This window comes from Amphimedon queenslandica, unplaced genomic scaffold (assembly GCF_000090795.2).
Source record: "Amphimedon queenslandica unplaced genomic scaffold, v1.1 AMPQUscaffold_13140, whole genome shotgun sequence".
In the NCBI taxonomy this organism is placed as follows: domain Eukaryota; kingdom Metazoa; phylum Porifera; class Demospongiae; order Haplosclerida; family Niphatidae; genus Amphimedon; species Amphimedon queenslandica.
In genome coordinates, this window is record NW_003546624.1 from 63,017 (window position 1) to 77,799 (window position 14,783).

Here is a 14,783-nt window from a genome sequence, read left to right on the forward strand (position 1 = left end):
TGGTCAACTTGAGGCAACAAGATCAAAGTAACCACAAAGTTTCAAGCAACAACGTTGCTCCATGTATGATAGCCTTAATAAGTGTGCTACACAGTGTCCTTGCATGGACACTGTACTAATTTGTCAAAAATTGCTAGGAGAGAATTCTCTATTTTAGAAGTTACACTGTTACCTACTCTTCCTGTAATTGAGTATTGAGTATACATGATTATTATTATTGTTCTTCTAGTCAGCTCCAGTGAGGCAGACATTGCTGAAGTATTACTTGATTTACTCAATGCCTCATCCTCACCCTCCCCTCTCCCACTCACTCAAACACAAACTAACACTAACACTGATACTAACACTGATGCTAATAATAATGAACCAATCATTCATCTCTCTCCTATCATATCAACTACTGGTTCACTCCCTGACCTCAGCAGTAGAGATAGAGGGGAAGATGGGGACACTACTTTAATGGCTGACCAAGATAACAATATTGGGGACACTACTTTAATGGCTGATCAGGATAACAATATTGGGGACACTACTTTAATGGCTGATCAGGATAACAGTACTGGGGACATTACTCTAGTGGCTGATCAGGACAACAGTATTGTGTCTATGGAGGAAGAGGGAGGGAGAGTGAGAGGGGTCAGTATTGAGTCTGATATACCTTGTGGTCAGTTGGTTTTAAGACAAGGCAGTCAAGAGAGCCAGTCATGCTTGAAAAACATGCTAGACCTCTCCTTGTGTTTGGAAGAGCTTAGAGGAGTCTCGCCGTCCAGTCAAGAGGCCACACCTACTGGCTCCTCCTCTCAATTGTCGTATCAAGAAAGACGAAATCTTATTCAGTTGTTCTTGGAAGAGGAAGAGAAGGAGGAGGAGGAGGAGGAGGAAGGAGAGGGAGAGAGAGAGGAGGATGAGGAATTGGAAATGACGCAAATCGTAACTTCTGATGATCAAGACGTACATGACACGTATGTACAATAATAATGATTGCAGTAGTTATTATAGTTATTATGTTATTGTTTTAGGCCACACCCAAAGGTGGACTTTATACCACAGTTGGACGGTGCAACCGGTAGAAAATCACTAAAACTCTCACGAAAGAAAACAATCAAACAAACAACAACAACAACAAGCAGTAGTAGTGAACAAAAAGGAGATAGTACACTAAACACTCCTTCTGTACAACCTCCTCCTCTGACCTCCCTTCCTCTCTCCTCCTCTCCCTCTCTCTCCCTTTCTCCTCCTTCTCTCTCTCCAACCAGCACTAATCTCACTACCACTAGTCTATCATCAACTAATCCTTTGGTCTTGTCACAGGATAGTAAATCAACTTCTCAGACTCAACCAGTTTCTTCTCATTATGTCTCCAAGTCCCTCAGTTTAAGGAAAAGGAAACCCTCTCTCTCTTTTTATGGGAAACCCTCTCCTTCTAAGTCTCGTGATGCCACGCCCCTGGTTGTATCACGTGAAACCACGCCCATTCTTGATTCATCGTTGCTTGCGGAAAGAGCTCGTAATAATTCGTTGGTTCCAAAGATTCGGAGACTCTCTCGTGAAGACAGTGAGAAATATTTGCCGGCTTTAAGAGACAGGGAGGCTTCGGTACCGCCCAAAGATGAAACGGACGGAGATACTACTAAGTCCAAGGGTGTGGCTGATAGTAAGTCTAGTGGGCGTGGCTTAAAGAGAAGAGGAGCAGAAGCTACTGGCACTCGTCGTAAGAGACTGTGTTTGCATTCTAGGGAAGAGGAACTGGTTGCGTTAGCAATCGCTCAATCACTTAAGACACTTAAAGAAGATGAGAAACGAAGGAGAATAATGGAAGACAAAGAATTGAAGGAAAGAGAAGAAGAGAAAAAGGAAATGGAACAAGATGAGACCTTATCTAAAAATGAAGAGGCGACTGATATTGAGCCTTTTTTAATACCTACACCACCTTCTCTTGAGTCTATCCTTCCTCCTCTCTCTCTCCCTCCCTCTCCACACACTCCAGTCTCACTATCACTTGTTTCCCCAGACACTCTTCTCTCCCCTTCCTCCCCCTCTCCTCCCAGTTCCCCTCTCCCTCACGACTCAAGTACTGACAATGACAACTTGGACTTTACTCTCGCAGTATCATCAAGTGACGAAGAAGAAGAGAGGGAGGGAGAGAGAATAGAAATGGATATCGAAGACACGGAAAGAAAGGTAGAAGATGAAAAGTCAGAGAACTTTACACTTGCAGTGTCATCAAGTAATGAAGAAGAGAGAGAGGGAGAGAGAATAGAAATGGATATCGAAGATGCAGAAAGAAAGGTAGAAGATGAAAAGTCAGAGAATGAAGAGAAGACCAATGACAGCAAAGAGAAGGAGGAGATAGAACAAGAAGGAGAGGGAAGAATTGCTGTACTTTATCCAGCTGGTCCTAGCCCCTCTATTACTGGGCCAGTGGTAGCTGATAGTGTTGTCATTAGTCCATTGGAATCAGCTCCTTCTTTATCACTGATATTACAAGATGGAGACATGCCCTCAGTTAGATACACTAAGGCACACTGTAGCAATCCTAATGACGTCCAGCAACCACAGTGAGTGTACATTGTATGTGTACATGTATATTTTGTATTTGTAATTTTTATTTATTTAGAGATTTTGGTGGTCATAAGATAAGTGTCCCTTCACTCATGGTAAGTTTATACATGTATCTAGTAAATGTACTTATCCACTCTCTCTCTCTCCCCCTTTCTAGTCTTATGAATTAAAAGAGTTCAATACAGACTCTGTTATTCAAGGCACACCTACTGCTGTTGCTGCTGGTAGTTGGTGTAGTTTGAGTCACTGGAGGACAGTATTGGCACTGTCCAATGAAACAGGAACTGGAACACAGCTACCACCACCTTGCCACCCGAACCAGCCAGGGGTACGCTAATGTACATGTACATGTACACTACATGTATTTGTTACATGTACATGTAGTATACTATTTGTTATATCAAATTTCATGACTCAATATACAATTTATTGGATGTTGACTTTTGTTTTATTTTTAGGAGTTTTACTCTTCACAGAAGCATCAGGATGATGTCAGGGCACGGTCCCAATATTGGCCCAAGGGACCCTGTATTATTACGCCTCTCAAGACCCCACCCAGTTCTTTTACTGTTGCTAAGGATATGGTGTCTCGTGATGCTAAGCTTCGGACCCCCTCAACTGATGAACATTCTATCATAGACGGGCCCAGTCTTGATAATACGTATGGGTTCCAATTAACGCCCACCACTGACCCAGAGACTGAATCAGAGGTACGAACATGTACATGTACAAGTTATTTTTACATTTTCTGATACATATTGATGTACTTATGTTATATAGAAAGTTTGAGCTGATTCTGACTTCAATTTTTTGAGTTATGGCCCTTTTTTTAATTTCCGAATTTGTGAAAAGTACCCAAGGCTATAGCCCATGGTTTTTTCTGAAAAATGGCTCCAAAATCACCCCCAATTTTTATTACGTTTTCTGATACATATTGATGTACTTATACTATATAGAAAGTTTGAGCTGATTCCGACTTCAATTTTTTGAGTTATGACCACTTTTTAAAAACTCCAATTTTCTAAAAAGTACCCAAGGCTATAGCCCATGGTTTTTTCTGAAAAATGGCTCCAAAATCACCCCCAATTTTTATTAGATTTTCTGATGCATATTGATGTTCTAGAAAGTTCGAACTGATTCTGACATAAATTTTTTGAGTTATGAGCACTTTTTAAATGCTAGCAAATTTTTTTTAAGCATGGACTATAGCCCATGGCTTTATCTAAGAAATGACTCCAAAATTATCCAAAATTTTTATCACATTTATGATACATTTTCGGAGTTTTGAGTGCTTAAAAATTGGCTCTAATTCTTTGTCCAAGTATTATTACATTGTCCTAATATGATAATAATAATCATTACTATTATTACTGCAAGTTTATTATACAATATGTACACGTAGATTCAATATATCACACTCATGAGCATTTAGAGCTTCATATCAGAACTCGAGAAAATCTCAATCCTGATCCGGAATGGGATCCGGTCCTTGCCATATTCTATTACATACACAATGACTGGCCACGCTCACCCGACTCGCCGGCCCCTAGTGGGTGTGGCTTAGAGAATGCCACGAAAGGAATAATTGCAATTGACCTGTCCCAGCCTTCAAGTCAAGTGACCACACCCACTAAAAGAGGCGGAGCCAGAGGAAGAGGAGGAAAGGGTAAAGGCTCACCTAAGACTTTTTCCAGTCTGCGAAAAAAATTTTCTAGCCCGTCGAAAATTTTATTGGGCAACCAGTCAAAAATAAGTGCACAGGAAGCGTTAGACACAACAGATACAGATAGACGCCCTTATTTGGACAACACTGGACTATCAAGCAACAATATTCATATCACTTATGTATCAAACGAGAGAAACCTGTTTGACAAGCTTGTGAAACTGGTTAGACAAGTTGATCCGGACGTTTTGCTAGGATATGAAATCCAGAAAAACTCCTGGGGATACTTGAAGATGAGAGGGAGCCATCTCGGGATCAATCTGATTGGTCAAATAAGCCGAGTTCCTACAGCAACCACACCGGAACGTGGTGGTAGCGACAAGTCTGGTGGAAGCCCGAGTAAGAAAGGAGCAGCATGGTTTGAGGAAAGACACAACTCTGATATCCACGTGGTAGGAAGAGTGTTACTTAACGTATGGAGGACAATGAAACAAGAAGTATGTGTTTTACATGTACATGTACAGTGTATCTCCTCTATTTACATGTAGTTCTCTTGTTTTTTAATCAATTTACCACATCTTTTTCTGTTCTCTTTCTTTCTTTCCCCTCCTCCCTCTCTCTCCCCGTCTCTCTCTCCAGTTGTCTTTAACTAGTTATTCATTTGAGAGTGTCACTTACCATACTCTCTACCAAAGACTTCCTAAGTTCTCTTATCAGACACTAACTGAATGGTATGACTATCGTAACAGGCTATACAGGTTAGTGTCATTAGTGGGCGTGTTTCTTGACCACACCCACTTTTTAACAGGTCCAGAGTCGTTGATTATTACATGACCCATTGTTACGGTAACTGTCTTCTTTTGGAGAAGTTTAATCTGATCGGTCGGACGAGTGAGTTGGCTCGTCTGTATGGGATCGAGTTTCATAATGTGCTGGCAAGGGGGTCTCAGGTTGGTTTTAAGACTCATTCCCATTCCTCTCATTTTCCGTTCCATTCCACAGTACAGGGTTGAGTCTATGATGCTCAGATTAGCTAAGCAGTATAATTACATTGCAGCATCGCCAAGCATTCAGCAAAGAGCAAGGTACTTACATTTTTAGTACATGTATTTTAATTTTTGTTGCTTGAAGTCATTTCCTATTCCTGCTTTCACTATTTTCCTTTTTTCTTTCTCCCTAGAATGGCAGCCCCAGAGTGTCTTCCTCTAATAATGGAGCCTGAGTCAAAGCTCTACACTGATCCAGTTCTAGTCTTAGACTTCCAGTCGCTCTATCCCTCAATGGTCATAGCTCACAATTATTGCTACTCAACTTGTCTGGGACGTGTGAAGCATCTCACCACCAAGTACATTATGTTATATCCTTATGTACATGTACATGTATCTTATTATCATTTTATTTTATATTTATTTTATATTTATCTCTTTTTAGTAATGATGGATATAAATTTGGTACTTGTTCTCTAAGTATTCCAGATGACATTCTACTGGTATAGATATTATTAATTAATTTATTTGATGTACATGTACATGTAGCAATTGCAAGACAGTGTGACAATATCTCCTAATGGTGTAGTGTTTGTAAAGTCAGATGTTAGAAGAGGAGTCATGCCACAGTGAGAATCGATAAGATCTTTAGATGTTCACAGTGAATCTCTCTCTTTTCTTAGGATGTTAGAGGAGATACTAAATACTAGGATAATGATCAAACAGTCCATGAAACTGTACAAAGACAATAAAGTATTTAATTAGATTAATTATTAATCCACCACACCCACTTCCTGTGCAGGTACTCCAGAGGATACTTGATGCTCGTCAGTTAGGACTCAAACTAATTGCAAATGTCACTTATGGATACACTGCTGCTAACTACTCTGGACGCATGCCTTGCGTTGAGGTAGGGTCCACCCAATGTTACATGTACCTGCATATACATGTACATGTATATATGGTTCATGTAGATGTACATGTATATATGGTTCATGTAGATGTACACAATATTGACAATAAAATGTACAGTACCTCTCCTCTCTCTTTTTTAGATTGCTGATAGCATTGTCAGAAAAGGGCGGGAAACTCTTGAGCGTGCAATCCAATTGGTTGAGTCCACACCAAAGTGGCAAGCGAAAGTCATCTATGGTGACACGGATAGGTGAGCTAATGTAATATTAGAATATCCTTATAATTAGAACGATTGCGTCTCTGTAGTATGTTTGTGCTACTGAAGGGAGTGAGTAAGGCGGAGTCTTTTAGGATTGGGAGGGAAATCAGTAAAGCAGTTACAGCTGACAATCCAAAACCAGTGAAACTGAAATTCAAAAAGGTACAAAACTGTACTATAATGTTTAAGACATACGACATATACAAAATACTCATGTACATGTACATGTACACATGTAGGTATACTCATCTTGTATATTGCAAACAAAGAAGAGATATGCTGGATTCATGTATGAGACGCTGGACCAGTCAGAGCCAGTGTTTGAAGCAAAAGGAATAGAAACTGTGAGGAGGGACAACTGCCCTGCTGTGTCAAAGGTACATGTGTATGTGTGTCAGTAGATTTCTCTGCTAGACATTTTTGATATAGTACATTTCAACTGCTTTTATATTTTATGTCTTTGTAGATATTAGAGAAAAGTCTAAAGCTACTTTTCTCGACTAAGGATGTCTCTCTGGTCAAGTCCTACGTTCAGTCTCAATGCACTAAGATACTCAATGGTAGAGTACCCACTTCAGACTTTGTATTTGCTAAAGAGTATCGTGGATGAAGTGGGTACCGTCCAGGGGCTTGTGTTGCTGCTCTAGAAATAGCAAAGTAAGAAAGGAGAAGATATGTACATGTACATGTACATGTGTACATTACTACATTTTGTATTTCTTTTATAGGCAGAAGACATTGCTTGATAGACAGGCCGAGCCATTAGTTGGTGAAAGGGTTCCATATGTAATAGTATATGGGCCACCTGGACTACCTCTTATACAACTAGTGAGAAGGTAAGAGGGGGAGAAGGGGGAGGGAAGGGAGATAGAATTTGCTATTCACTAGAACAAGAGTTGATTTTTTATTAAAATGGCACCGCCAGATGCTACAAAATTTACAAGACAATTTTTTTCTCCACTCTAGTCTTGAAGACTTTACCACTGCTTCGTCATCTCTCCGTTTAAATTCAAACTATTACATAACTAAACAGATCCTTCCTGCTCTCTCCCGCTCCTTCTCTCTCCTCGGAGTTGATGTGTTTCAATGGTACCATTACCTCCCGCGCTCTCAGATGCTCCCTTCAGTTGTGGGCGGGGCCAAGAAAGGTACTATCAGTCAGTACTTTGCGTCTGCTCATTGCGTAATATGTGGGACGATAACAAGTGAAACCCCGCCCATATGTCCGGAATGTTCTAAAAACCCTCAAAATGTCGCTGTTAGCCTCTCCTCTTTGGGTTCTAAAACCGAGAATAACTTTTTTGAATTATGCAAAGTAAATGTTATTGGGTATGGCTTAGAACTGGGTGTGGTCAATTGATTATTATTTCTTTAGATTTGTCAGCATTGCTGTGGTAGTATCAAGAGTGGGCATTATTTGGAATGTGTCTCACTAGACTGTCCAGTTTTCTATTCTCGTCTGACTAGTATCAAAAGATTGGATGGGTCTGCCGTTGGCTCTCAAAAAATTCTCGCAGAGTTTTTGAATAAACAAAGTAGCACAAGAGACGTGTGACAGCATTATATAGTTTTGTATAAAAAATTTTGTATTATTATTTATGTGTGTGACGGCTCATCTCTTATCAGATGTTTAATTATAAGAGAAGTGATGATAATTATGTAAATAATAATAATAATGAAAAGTAAAGGTGTTCAAATAATAAAGCAGGCGAATTAAATTGAAGCAGGTGCAGTACATTCTATTCAAACACCCTTAGGGAATCAGTTTGTGAAGAGTAACAAAAGTTTTTATTTAAAATGACATGTTTTTTATTCTTATATTAAGACAATCACCATGCTACTACTTATTAGTTTAAATTAGTAGATACTTATCTACTGCAGATTTAGTCTATTAAGATTAAATGACAAATTTAATACATTAGCAGAGTAGTAAATAAATCCTATGTGGTGTCAATTATTAGATTGCAGTGTGTAGATCTAATTATGTTATAGCTTCATTGCTAGGGCTGTCTAACCCAAGGTCTGACCACAGAATATCTTATTAGGTATCAAGAGATAGTCCTGGTTCAATGGCAATATGGCATCAAACAAGCAAGCAAGAATGTTCCCTATTATTTTAGGTAAGTTTTTCTTTTTTTTAGTAGATAGATATCTGTGTTTACTTTATCATTAGATATTAGCAAATTAAATGAGATTGTACAGATATTGAAGCAATACAGGTTTCCTGAGGCAAAATGGTTTGAGTTTGGATTGAATCTTGGTCTCCTTTATCCTACACTGGAAGCTATTGATGCTAATCATAGAGGAAATACTTCACATTGTCTCATGGAGTGTTTATCCAAGTGGCTGAATAAAGCTGATGAAAAGGTGTATCCTCCTACTTGGCAGACATTGGCTAGTGCTCTTAGAAAGTTAGAAGCAAAAGCAGTGGCTGAAAATATTGAGAAAACAAGTAAAGTCAATTCTAATTCAATATAATGTATTGTAATACTCCTTTCCCAGTGGCTAGCCAGCTACTACAGCATTACAGTAGTAGAATATCTGGAGCAACACTCTCTGAAGAATCAGTTGATCTGTTACATACAGAAGGACTGATATCTGAAGAGACATTGAGGGAAGTGAAGAGTTGTGGATACACACTAACAGATGATGCAATGAGAGAAATATACACAGCAGTAGCTTATGATCATAACAAATTGAAATCATTTGCTAGCATATTATTAAGATCAACAGGCACTGTTAGTATAGCCAATGACTTAATGAGAGAATATGGTAAGAACCAAAAATAATGATGGTAAAAATTCATTCAGATATGTACCTTTTCAGAGGATGTTTTTTCTGGAACAGAAAGTAATGAGCAAAATCAATCATTTATCAATACACCAAATTCAGGTAATTTTAGTATTTTAAAAACCAAAATAATTATATCTACATAGTTGAAGAATCAAGTGTCAGGATTACAGGTATTTTATAGCTCTAGTTTTAAAATGATTCAAGTTTTAATTGTTACAGAATTTGAGTTTCAAATTTCAGAGGAGTATACTTATCAATTTGACAAAATGAGAGGCAATTTTGGAACTTTCTATTTCAAAGTCACTCGACTGGTATCTCACACTGTAAGAGTGAACCAACTTGAAGATTTCATAGAATTTCTTGATGATTGCTATCCTGAGCTAGGTCCTAACCTAACCTCTGCTGCTACAGTGAAAGATGTAATGAAAGTTATTAAAACCAAATGCAATGTCATCAATATTGCACCAGTAGAGGAAGTGGTTAGTTTCTATAGTATAACAGAAGCTAATCAATTGATATCTGATTATAATAAAACACTTGATGAGTTCTGTCACAAACTGAAGCTTCAGTTCTTGCTTGATAAGAAGCTTTCAACAAGCCATTTTTTTATTTGTGAAACAATTGAGTTTGTTCTAGACTGGGATCCTGCTGAGCACTTATTGAATGATATTCGTCGTTTAATGGAGAAAGCATTCAAAGGATTGAGCAGAAGGATCATAGTCAAAAGCATGCATAAAGGGAACTCCATCATTATCATTTGTGGTGCTCCTACTCATCTAATGAATGCTTTGCAATTGAGGGCTTGTGATAATCTTACTGTGCTACAAGAAGAATTTGCTTTGATGAAATTGAGAATAGGACACTTCAAGGTCTATGATAGGACCATCAGAGACAAAGTACAGTAAATATACTAGAGTTTGTTTGAAATTTTATATATTAAAGGAACTTATGGTTGTTGCAGAGGAGATTGAAATGTGTGAAGGGGAATCAGTAAAGATGAATCCATACCACAATGACAAAGAAAGTATGAGATCAAGTATTTTGCTTATAAAATCAAATCAATGAATGTATACACAGGTCTTCTTGCTAGGCAAGCAGCACAACTTATACCTTTAAAGCACAAACAAGGTAGGGACATTACATTAACTTATAATCATTAATTATGATATTTTTAGAATTTATCGACAGTAGCATGCAGGCATTAGGTATAGCATAAATAATTATTATTTCAGTATTGTAATTATAATTATAAAGATTTTAAATTTAAAGTCAAACAAATGGAAAGAGAAAAGGCTGCAAGTACAAAAAAGCAAATGCTATTAAGAGAAAATGAACATTTACAATCTACTCTAAGGATCAGAATAAGTATATAATTTTTTTTACCTTCTAATGACATGATACATGTTTAATAATAACATAATACATATGTTTCATTGATACATGTGCTTTAAAACAGGTCGAAAGCAAGTACTACAAGACAATGAAAGAGAAATTGGGGAACTACAGGAAAGTATATCATCTATTAGTGTGGAGCTGCTTAAAATGCAACCTTCTTACAGTAAGTATATATCTTTATTAATATTCTAATCAGACATCAATAGATAAAGAAGTTAAAATTACACAGACAGTGCTATCATCCAATGGATCTATTTGTGAAGCTCAAGATGAGTATAATGAAACAAATATTTCATTCAAAAAGGGTGAACTACTTCAGTTAAGTGCAAATGGACATGAGGTACAATCACTGGAGACTGGACAGAAGAGTGCTGTTCCAATGAAATACATTGGATACTCAAGAGTAGAATTACTTTACTTGTTTCAGTTTGCAGTGACAAAGGAAGGATTGTTCCTCCTACCTGTTCTCCTTGATGATGATGAAAAAGCAGAATATTTTATACAAAAAATTACTAGTGATCCTACTCTACTAAAATCATTGAGGGAATTGACCACAAAGGATAAATGTAAATAAACATGTATGGCGTATATTTATTTAATAGAACTTGTTCTATATACAGTATTCAAGGCTAGTTATAATTTTGAAGGACTAAGCGTATATGACTTAACTTTAAAGAAAGGTTTGGCAACAATAATACATTAAATAATATTGTACTTTTATAGGAGAAGTACTTGAAGTTGTTAAATATCACGAAGATGATGAATGGTGGTATATGCATTCACTTCATACAGACAGTAAAGGATATGTACCAATTAATTATATACTACCTATTGAAGGAGAATACTCACCAATGTAAGAAATTAAAGCTATAACAAAGCTGGATTAAAAGATATTTTATTTATTGACAATAGGTACTACAAGTATGTCTACTATCATACAGTGAGTCGTGATGAAGCAGAGGAGAGATTGAGTCAAGCAGACACTCAAGCAGGTACTTTTCTAATTAGAGAGAGCATATCTGGAACAAATACTCTTTCCGTTAAAGATGGAGCTACTATCAGGCACTACCATATATCCATTGAGAATAATAAGTATTATATATACCCTCGTGTCAAGTTTGACTCACTCAATGACCTGGTACATCACTACATGACTGAAGCTCATGGTCTACCATGCTCATTAACAGTTCCTATACCCAAGCATGTAAACAAACCCATTGCAATAAATAAAGAGTTGGAAATTAATAAAATGGCAATCAAGTTTTTAAAATGCATGCATGCAGGACACTTTGGAGAGACATGGAAGGGTAATTGTCAAGGTGAAGGGTCAGTTATCATTAAAACAAATATAGCAACAAATATTACACAAGAAACATTACTTGTAGAGGCTGGAATATTGAAAAAACTTCATCATAAGAACATCATCAGTCTATATGGTGTTTGTACTGAAAGTTATCCTTTTTACATTGTAACAGAACCAATGACTAGAAACCTCAAAGATTACCTAATTACAAATAATCCTACACCAGCAGAGTTGGTAGATATTGCTATTCAAGTTACTGATGGTATGATTTATCTAGGAGAACAAGATTACATTCATTGTGATCTAAGAGCCATCAATATACTATTAGGAGATCATAACACTGTCAAGATAGCAAACTTTTATCTTGCTCAACACCTCAATGGCAATAAATACTGGACTGTTGAGAAAGGAACTAAGCTAGCTATAAGATGGACAGCACCTGAAGCATACACTTTAAAGCAAATAAGTATTAAATCTGATGTTTGGTCATTTGGTATATTACTATGGGAACTGGCTACCAAAGGAAATGGACCATATCCTGGTATGACTGATGAAAAAGTAAAGGAGGCAGTACCAAAAGGTTATCATATGCCCATACCCCGAGATTGTCCTGAACCATTTAAACAACTTATGATAAACTGTTGGAAATATAAAGACAATGAAAGGCCTAGTTTCGACTATATTATTGATATACTTCTCGAATATAAAATAAGTTATTTGTAAATATTTATTTGGAAGCAACAGAGCCATGCATTCCATTCTCATTTCCTTTCTCCTTTCAATCTATAATGTTAATGAATAAACAAACAGAATGCATTTGTTTTGTTTACACTAAATGTCACATGGTTATGTAAAACATTTTGTTTATAAGAGACAACAGAATGCATAGTTTGCATACATGATGTAAAATAACTAAACTTAAATGATGGTGCAAACAAATAATTGCATTTGAGCAAATGATCAAAATCTTTAACAATACCAGGCCTTCACCCCATCATAGTCCATGGTCCAAAATATTAATACCACAATGGTCTTACTAATTAGACTGCTTTTATCTGCAATGAACACATGAGACAGTCATGTGATAGTCACGTGATATGGTAAACTGGTAATGTCCTTATTACCTTTAGCAAACATTCTTGATTGAACTCCTTCTTCTCTGTTGTGATCTAAGATGGCGTATTTTACTCTTCTTCTACGAGAGTTCCTTTTCCTGTTCAAAATACCATATTACAAATATTAATGAATTGTCAAACTTTTTTACAATAGCATAAGGGTATCAAAATGTATTGAATAATGTAATTAAAAATTGGGTGATTTTCAAGCCAATTTTTGGAATCCATAATTTAAAAAAGTCCTCATAACAAGCTACGAATTGGCTCAAACTTTCTACATAGCATAAGGACATTAATATGTACCAAAAAATGTAATAAAAATTTGGGGTGATTTTGGAGCCATTTTTTGTAAAAAGGGCTATATAGTCCATGCTTTAATTTCCTAGGTTTTAAAACATGCTCATAGCTTCAGAATTTGAGCTCAGAATTGGCTCAAATTTTAACATAGTATGAGAACATCAACTTTGCAAAATCCAATTTTGATCATAAGTTTTTTACAAAATTTTGTATTATTATAATTCTATGCATGCATTGAATGACAGCTCAACTCTTATGAAGTATTTAGTTATAAAAGGAGATATTAACAATAATGCATTTAAATAAAAAAGCAAACTAATTAATGTAGTGTGGCAAAAAAAAAACAATTTTATATATATATAATAAAATTTTATAGATGATTGGCAGCCAATTTAAAGCAGAAGCTGTCTATACTTTGAAAACACCCATAGCATCAGTCTGTATCAAAAAATGTGAAAGAAGTTTTTATTTTAGATGACTTGTGTTTTTGCTTCCTAATTTGCCTAGTTCTACTACAGTTTATTGGCGATTACTGCAGAATTGAACTGATTATAAAGAATTGTAATTCACTTCAGAATTGAACTAATTGGATTAGCACAGTAGTAAATAAATCCTATGAAATGTCATACTACGTGACAGTGTGTAGATCTAATTATGTTATATAGTTTCATTGCTAGGGCTGTCTAGCCCAAAGTCTGACCACAACCTTATTAGGTATTAAGAGATAGTTCCTGGCTCAACAGTAAAATGGCATCAACCAAGCCAGCAAGAATGCTCCCTATTATTTTAGGTGAGTTTATCTTTATTCCTCTTAGTATGTGTTTACTTTATCATTAGATATTAGCAACTTAAATGAGATTATAGAAATTTTGGAGCAGTACAATTTTCCTGAAGCAAAATGGTTTAAGTTTGGGTTAAAGCTTGGTCTCCTTTACCCTACACTGGAAGCTATTGATGCTAATCATAGAGGAAATACTTCACGTTGTCTCATGGAGTGTTTATCCAAGTGGCTGAGTAAAGCTGATGAAAATGTGTATCCTCCTACTTGGAAGACATTGGCTAGTGCTCTTAAAAAGTTAGAAGGAAAAGCAGTGGCTGAAAATATTGAGAAAACAAGTAAAGTCAATTCTGATTCAATATAATGTATTGTAATACTCCTTTCCCAGTGGTTAGCCAGCTACTACAGCATTACAGTAGTAGAATATCTGGAGCAACACTTTCTGAAGAATCAGTTCATCTGTTACATACAGAAGGACTGATATCTGAAGAGACATTGAGGGAAGTGAAGAGTTGTGGATACACACTAACAGATGATGCAATGAGAGAAATATACACAGCAGTAGCCTATGATCATAACAAATTGAAATCATTTGCTAGCATTTTATTAAGATCATCAGGCACCGTTAGTATAGCCAATGACTTAATGAGAGACTGTGGTAAGAAACAATGTTTGATAAAATTTATGCTTTTTCAGAGGACATGTTTGATGCAGACA

The 14,783-nt window shown here is 36.5% G+C and overlaps 2 protein-coding genes and 1 long non-coding RNA gene across 3 annotated transcripts in view; 2 read left to right on the forward strand and 1 right to left on the reverse strand.

The window, feature by feature from the left end:
- LOC100638271 (DNA polymerase zeta catalytic subunit-like) overlaps positions 1 to 8,055 on the forward strand; it is an 11,514-nt gene extending 3,459 nt beyond the window's left edge. The window contains 22 exon segments of the mRNA XM_020000893.1: positions 230 to 962; positions 1,020 to 2,558; positions 2,618 to 2,657; positions 2,720 to 2,890; positions 3,021 to 3,272; positions 3,965 to 3,991; positions 3,994 to 4,722; positions 4,865 to 4,983; positions 5,034 to 5,175; positions 5,228 to 5,310; positions 5,406 to 5,570; positions 5,657 to 5,714; positions 5,761 to 5,840; positions 5,895 to 5,964; positions 6,014 to 6,121; positions 6,267 to 6,376; positions 6,433 to 6,547; positions 6,625 to 6,762; positions 6,852 to 7,042; positions 7,114 to 7,221; positions 7,352 to 7,700; positions 7,761 to 8,055. Coding sequence (XP_019856452.1) covers positions 230 to 962; positions 1,020 to 2,558; positions 2,618 to 2,657; positions 2,720 to 2,890; positions 3,021 to 3,272; positions 3,965 to 3,991; positions 3,994 to 4,722; positions 4,865 to 4,983; positions 5,034 to 5,175; positions 5,228 to 5,310; positions 5,406 to 5,570; positions 5,657 to 5,714; positions 5,761 to 5,840; positions 5,895 to 5,964; positions 6,014 to 6,121; positions 6,267 to 6,376; positions 6,433 to 6,547; positions 6,625 to 6,762; positions 6,852 to 7,042; positions 7,114 to 7,221; positions 7,352 to 7,700; positions 7,761 to 7,940 — 5,507 coding nt within the window. The 3' untranslated portion in view covers positions 7,941 to 8,055.
- Positions 8,056 to 8,263: 208 nt separating this feature from the next.
- On the forward strand, positions 8,264 to 12,755 carry LOC100638399 (uncharacterized). The gene is made up of 15 exons (XM_020000897.1): positions 8,264 to 8,505; positions 8,559 to 8,837; positions 8,888 to 9,157; positions 9,212 to 9,277; positions 9,322 to 9,348; positions 9,398 to 10,074; positions 10,121 to 10,202; positions 10,256 to 10,306; positions 10,354 to 10,383; positions 10,433 to 10,543; positions 10,635 to 10,736; positions 10,780 to 11,139; positions 11,194 to 11,253; positions 11,297 to 11,426; positions 11,486 to 12,755. Exons 1-15 carry the CDS (start codon positions 8,463 to 8,465, stop codon positions 12,597 to 12,599), a joined length of 3,402 nt encoding a protein of 1,133 aa, XP_019856456.1. The 5' UTR covers positions 8,264 to 8,462; the 3' UTR covers positions 12,600 to 12,755.
- On the reverse strand, positions 12,735 to 13,265 carry LOC109584990 (uncharacterized). Its single transcript, XR_002186260.1, has 2 exons — positions 13,001 to 13,265; positions 12,735 to 12,931 (listed from the first exon to the last, which is right to left on the reverse strand). It is a non-coding gene; the product is annotated as an uncharacterized LOC109584990 (long non-coding RNA).
- Between the last annotated feature and the right edge of the window lie 1,518 nt (positions 13,266 to 14,783).

What these genes read in the sequence shown, in the direction of transcription:
- LOC100638399 (XM_020000897.1), top strand. Translation starts at nt 8,463, where the DNA reads ATGGCATCAAACAAGCAAGCAAGAATGTTCCCTATTATTTTAG. An exon ending in TAAAATGCAACCTTCTTACA is followed by an intron (nt 10,737 to 10,779) that starts GTAAGTATATAT and finishes AGACATCAATAG; the next exon opens with ATAAAGAAGTTAAAATTACA. An exon ending in TGACTTAACTTTAAAGAAAG is followed by an intron (nt 11,254 to 11,296) that starts GTTTGGCAACAA and finishes GTACTTTTATAG; the next exon opens with GAGAAGTACTTGAAGTTGTT.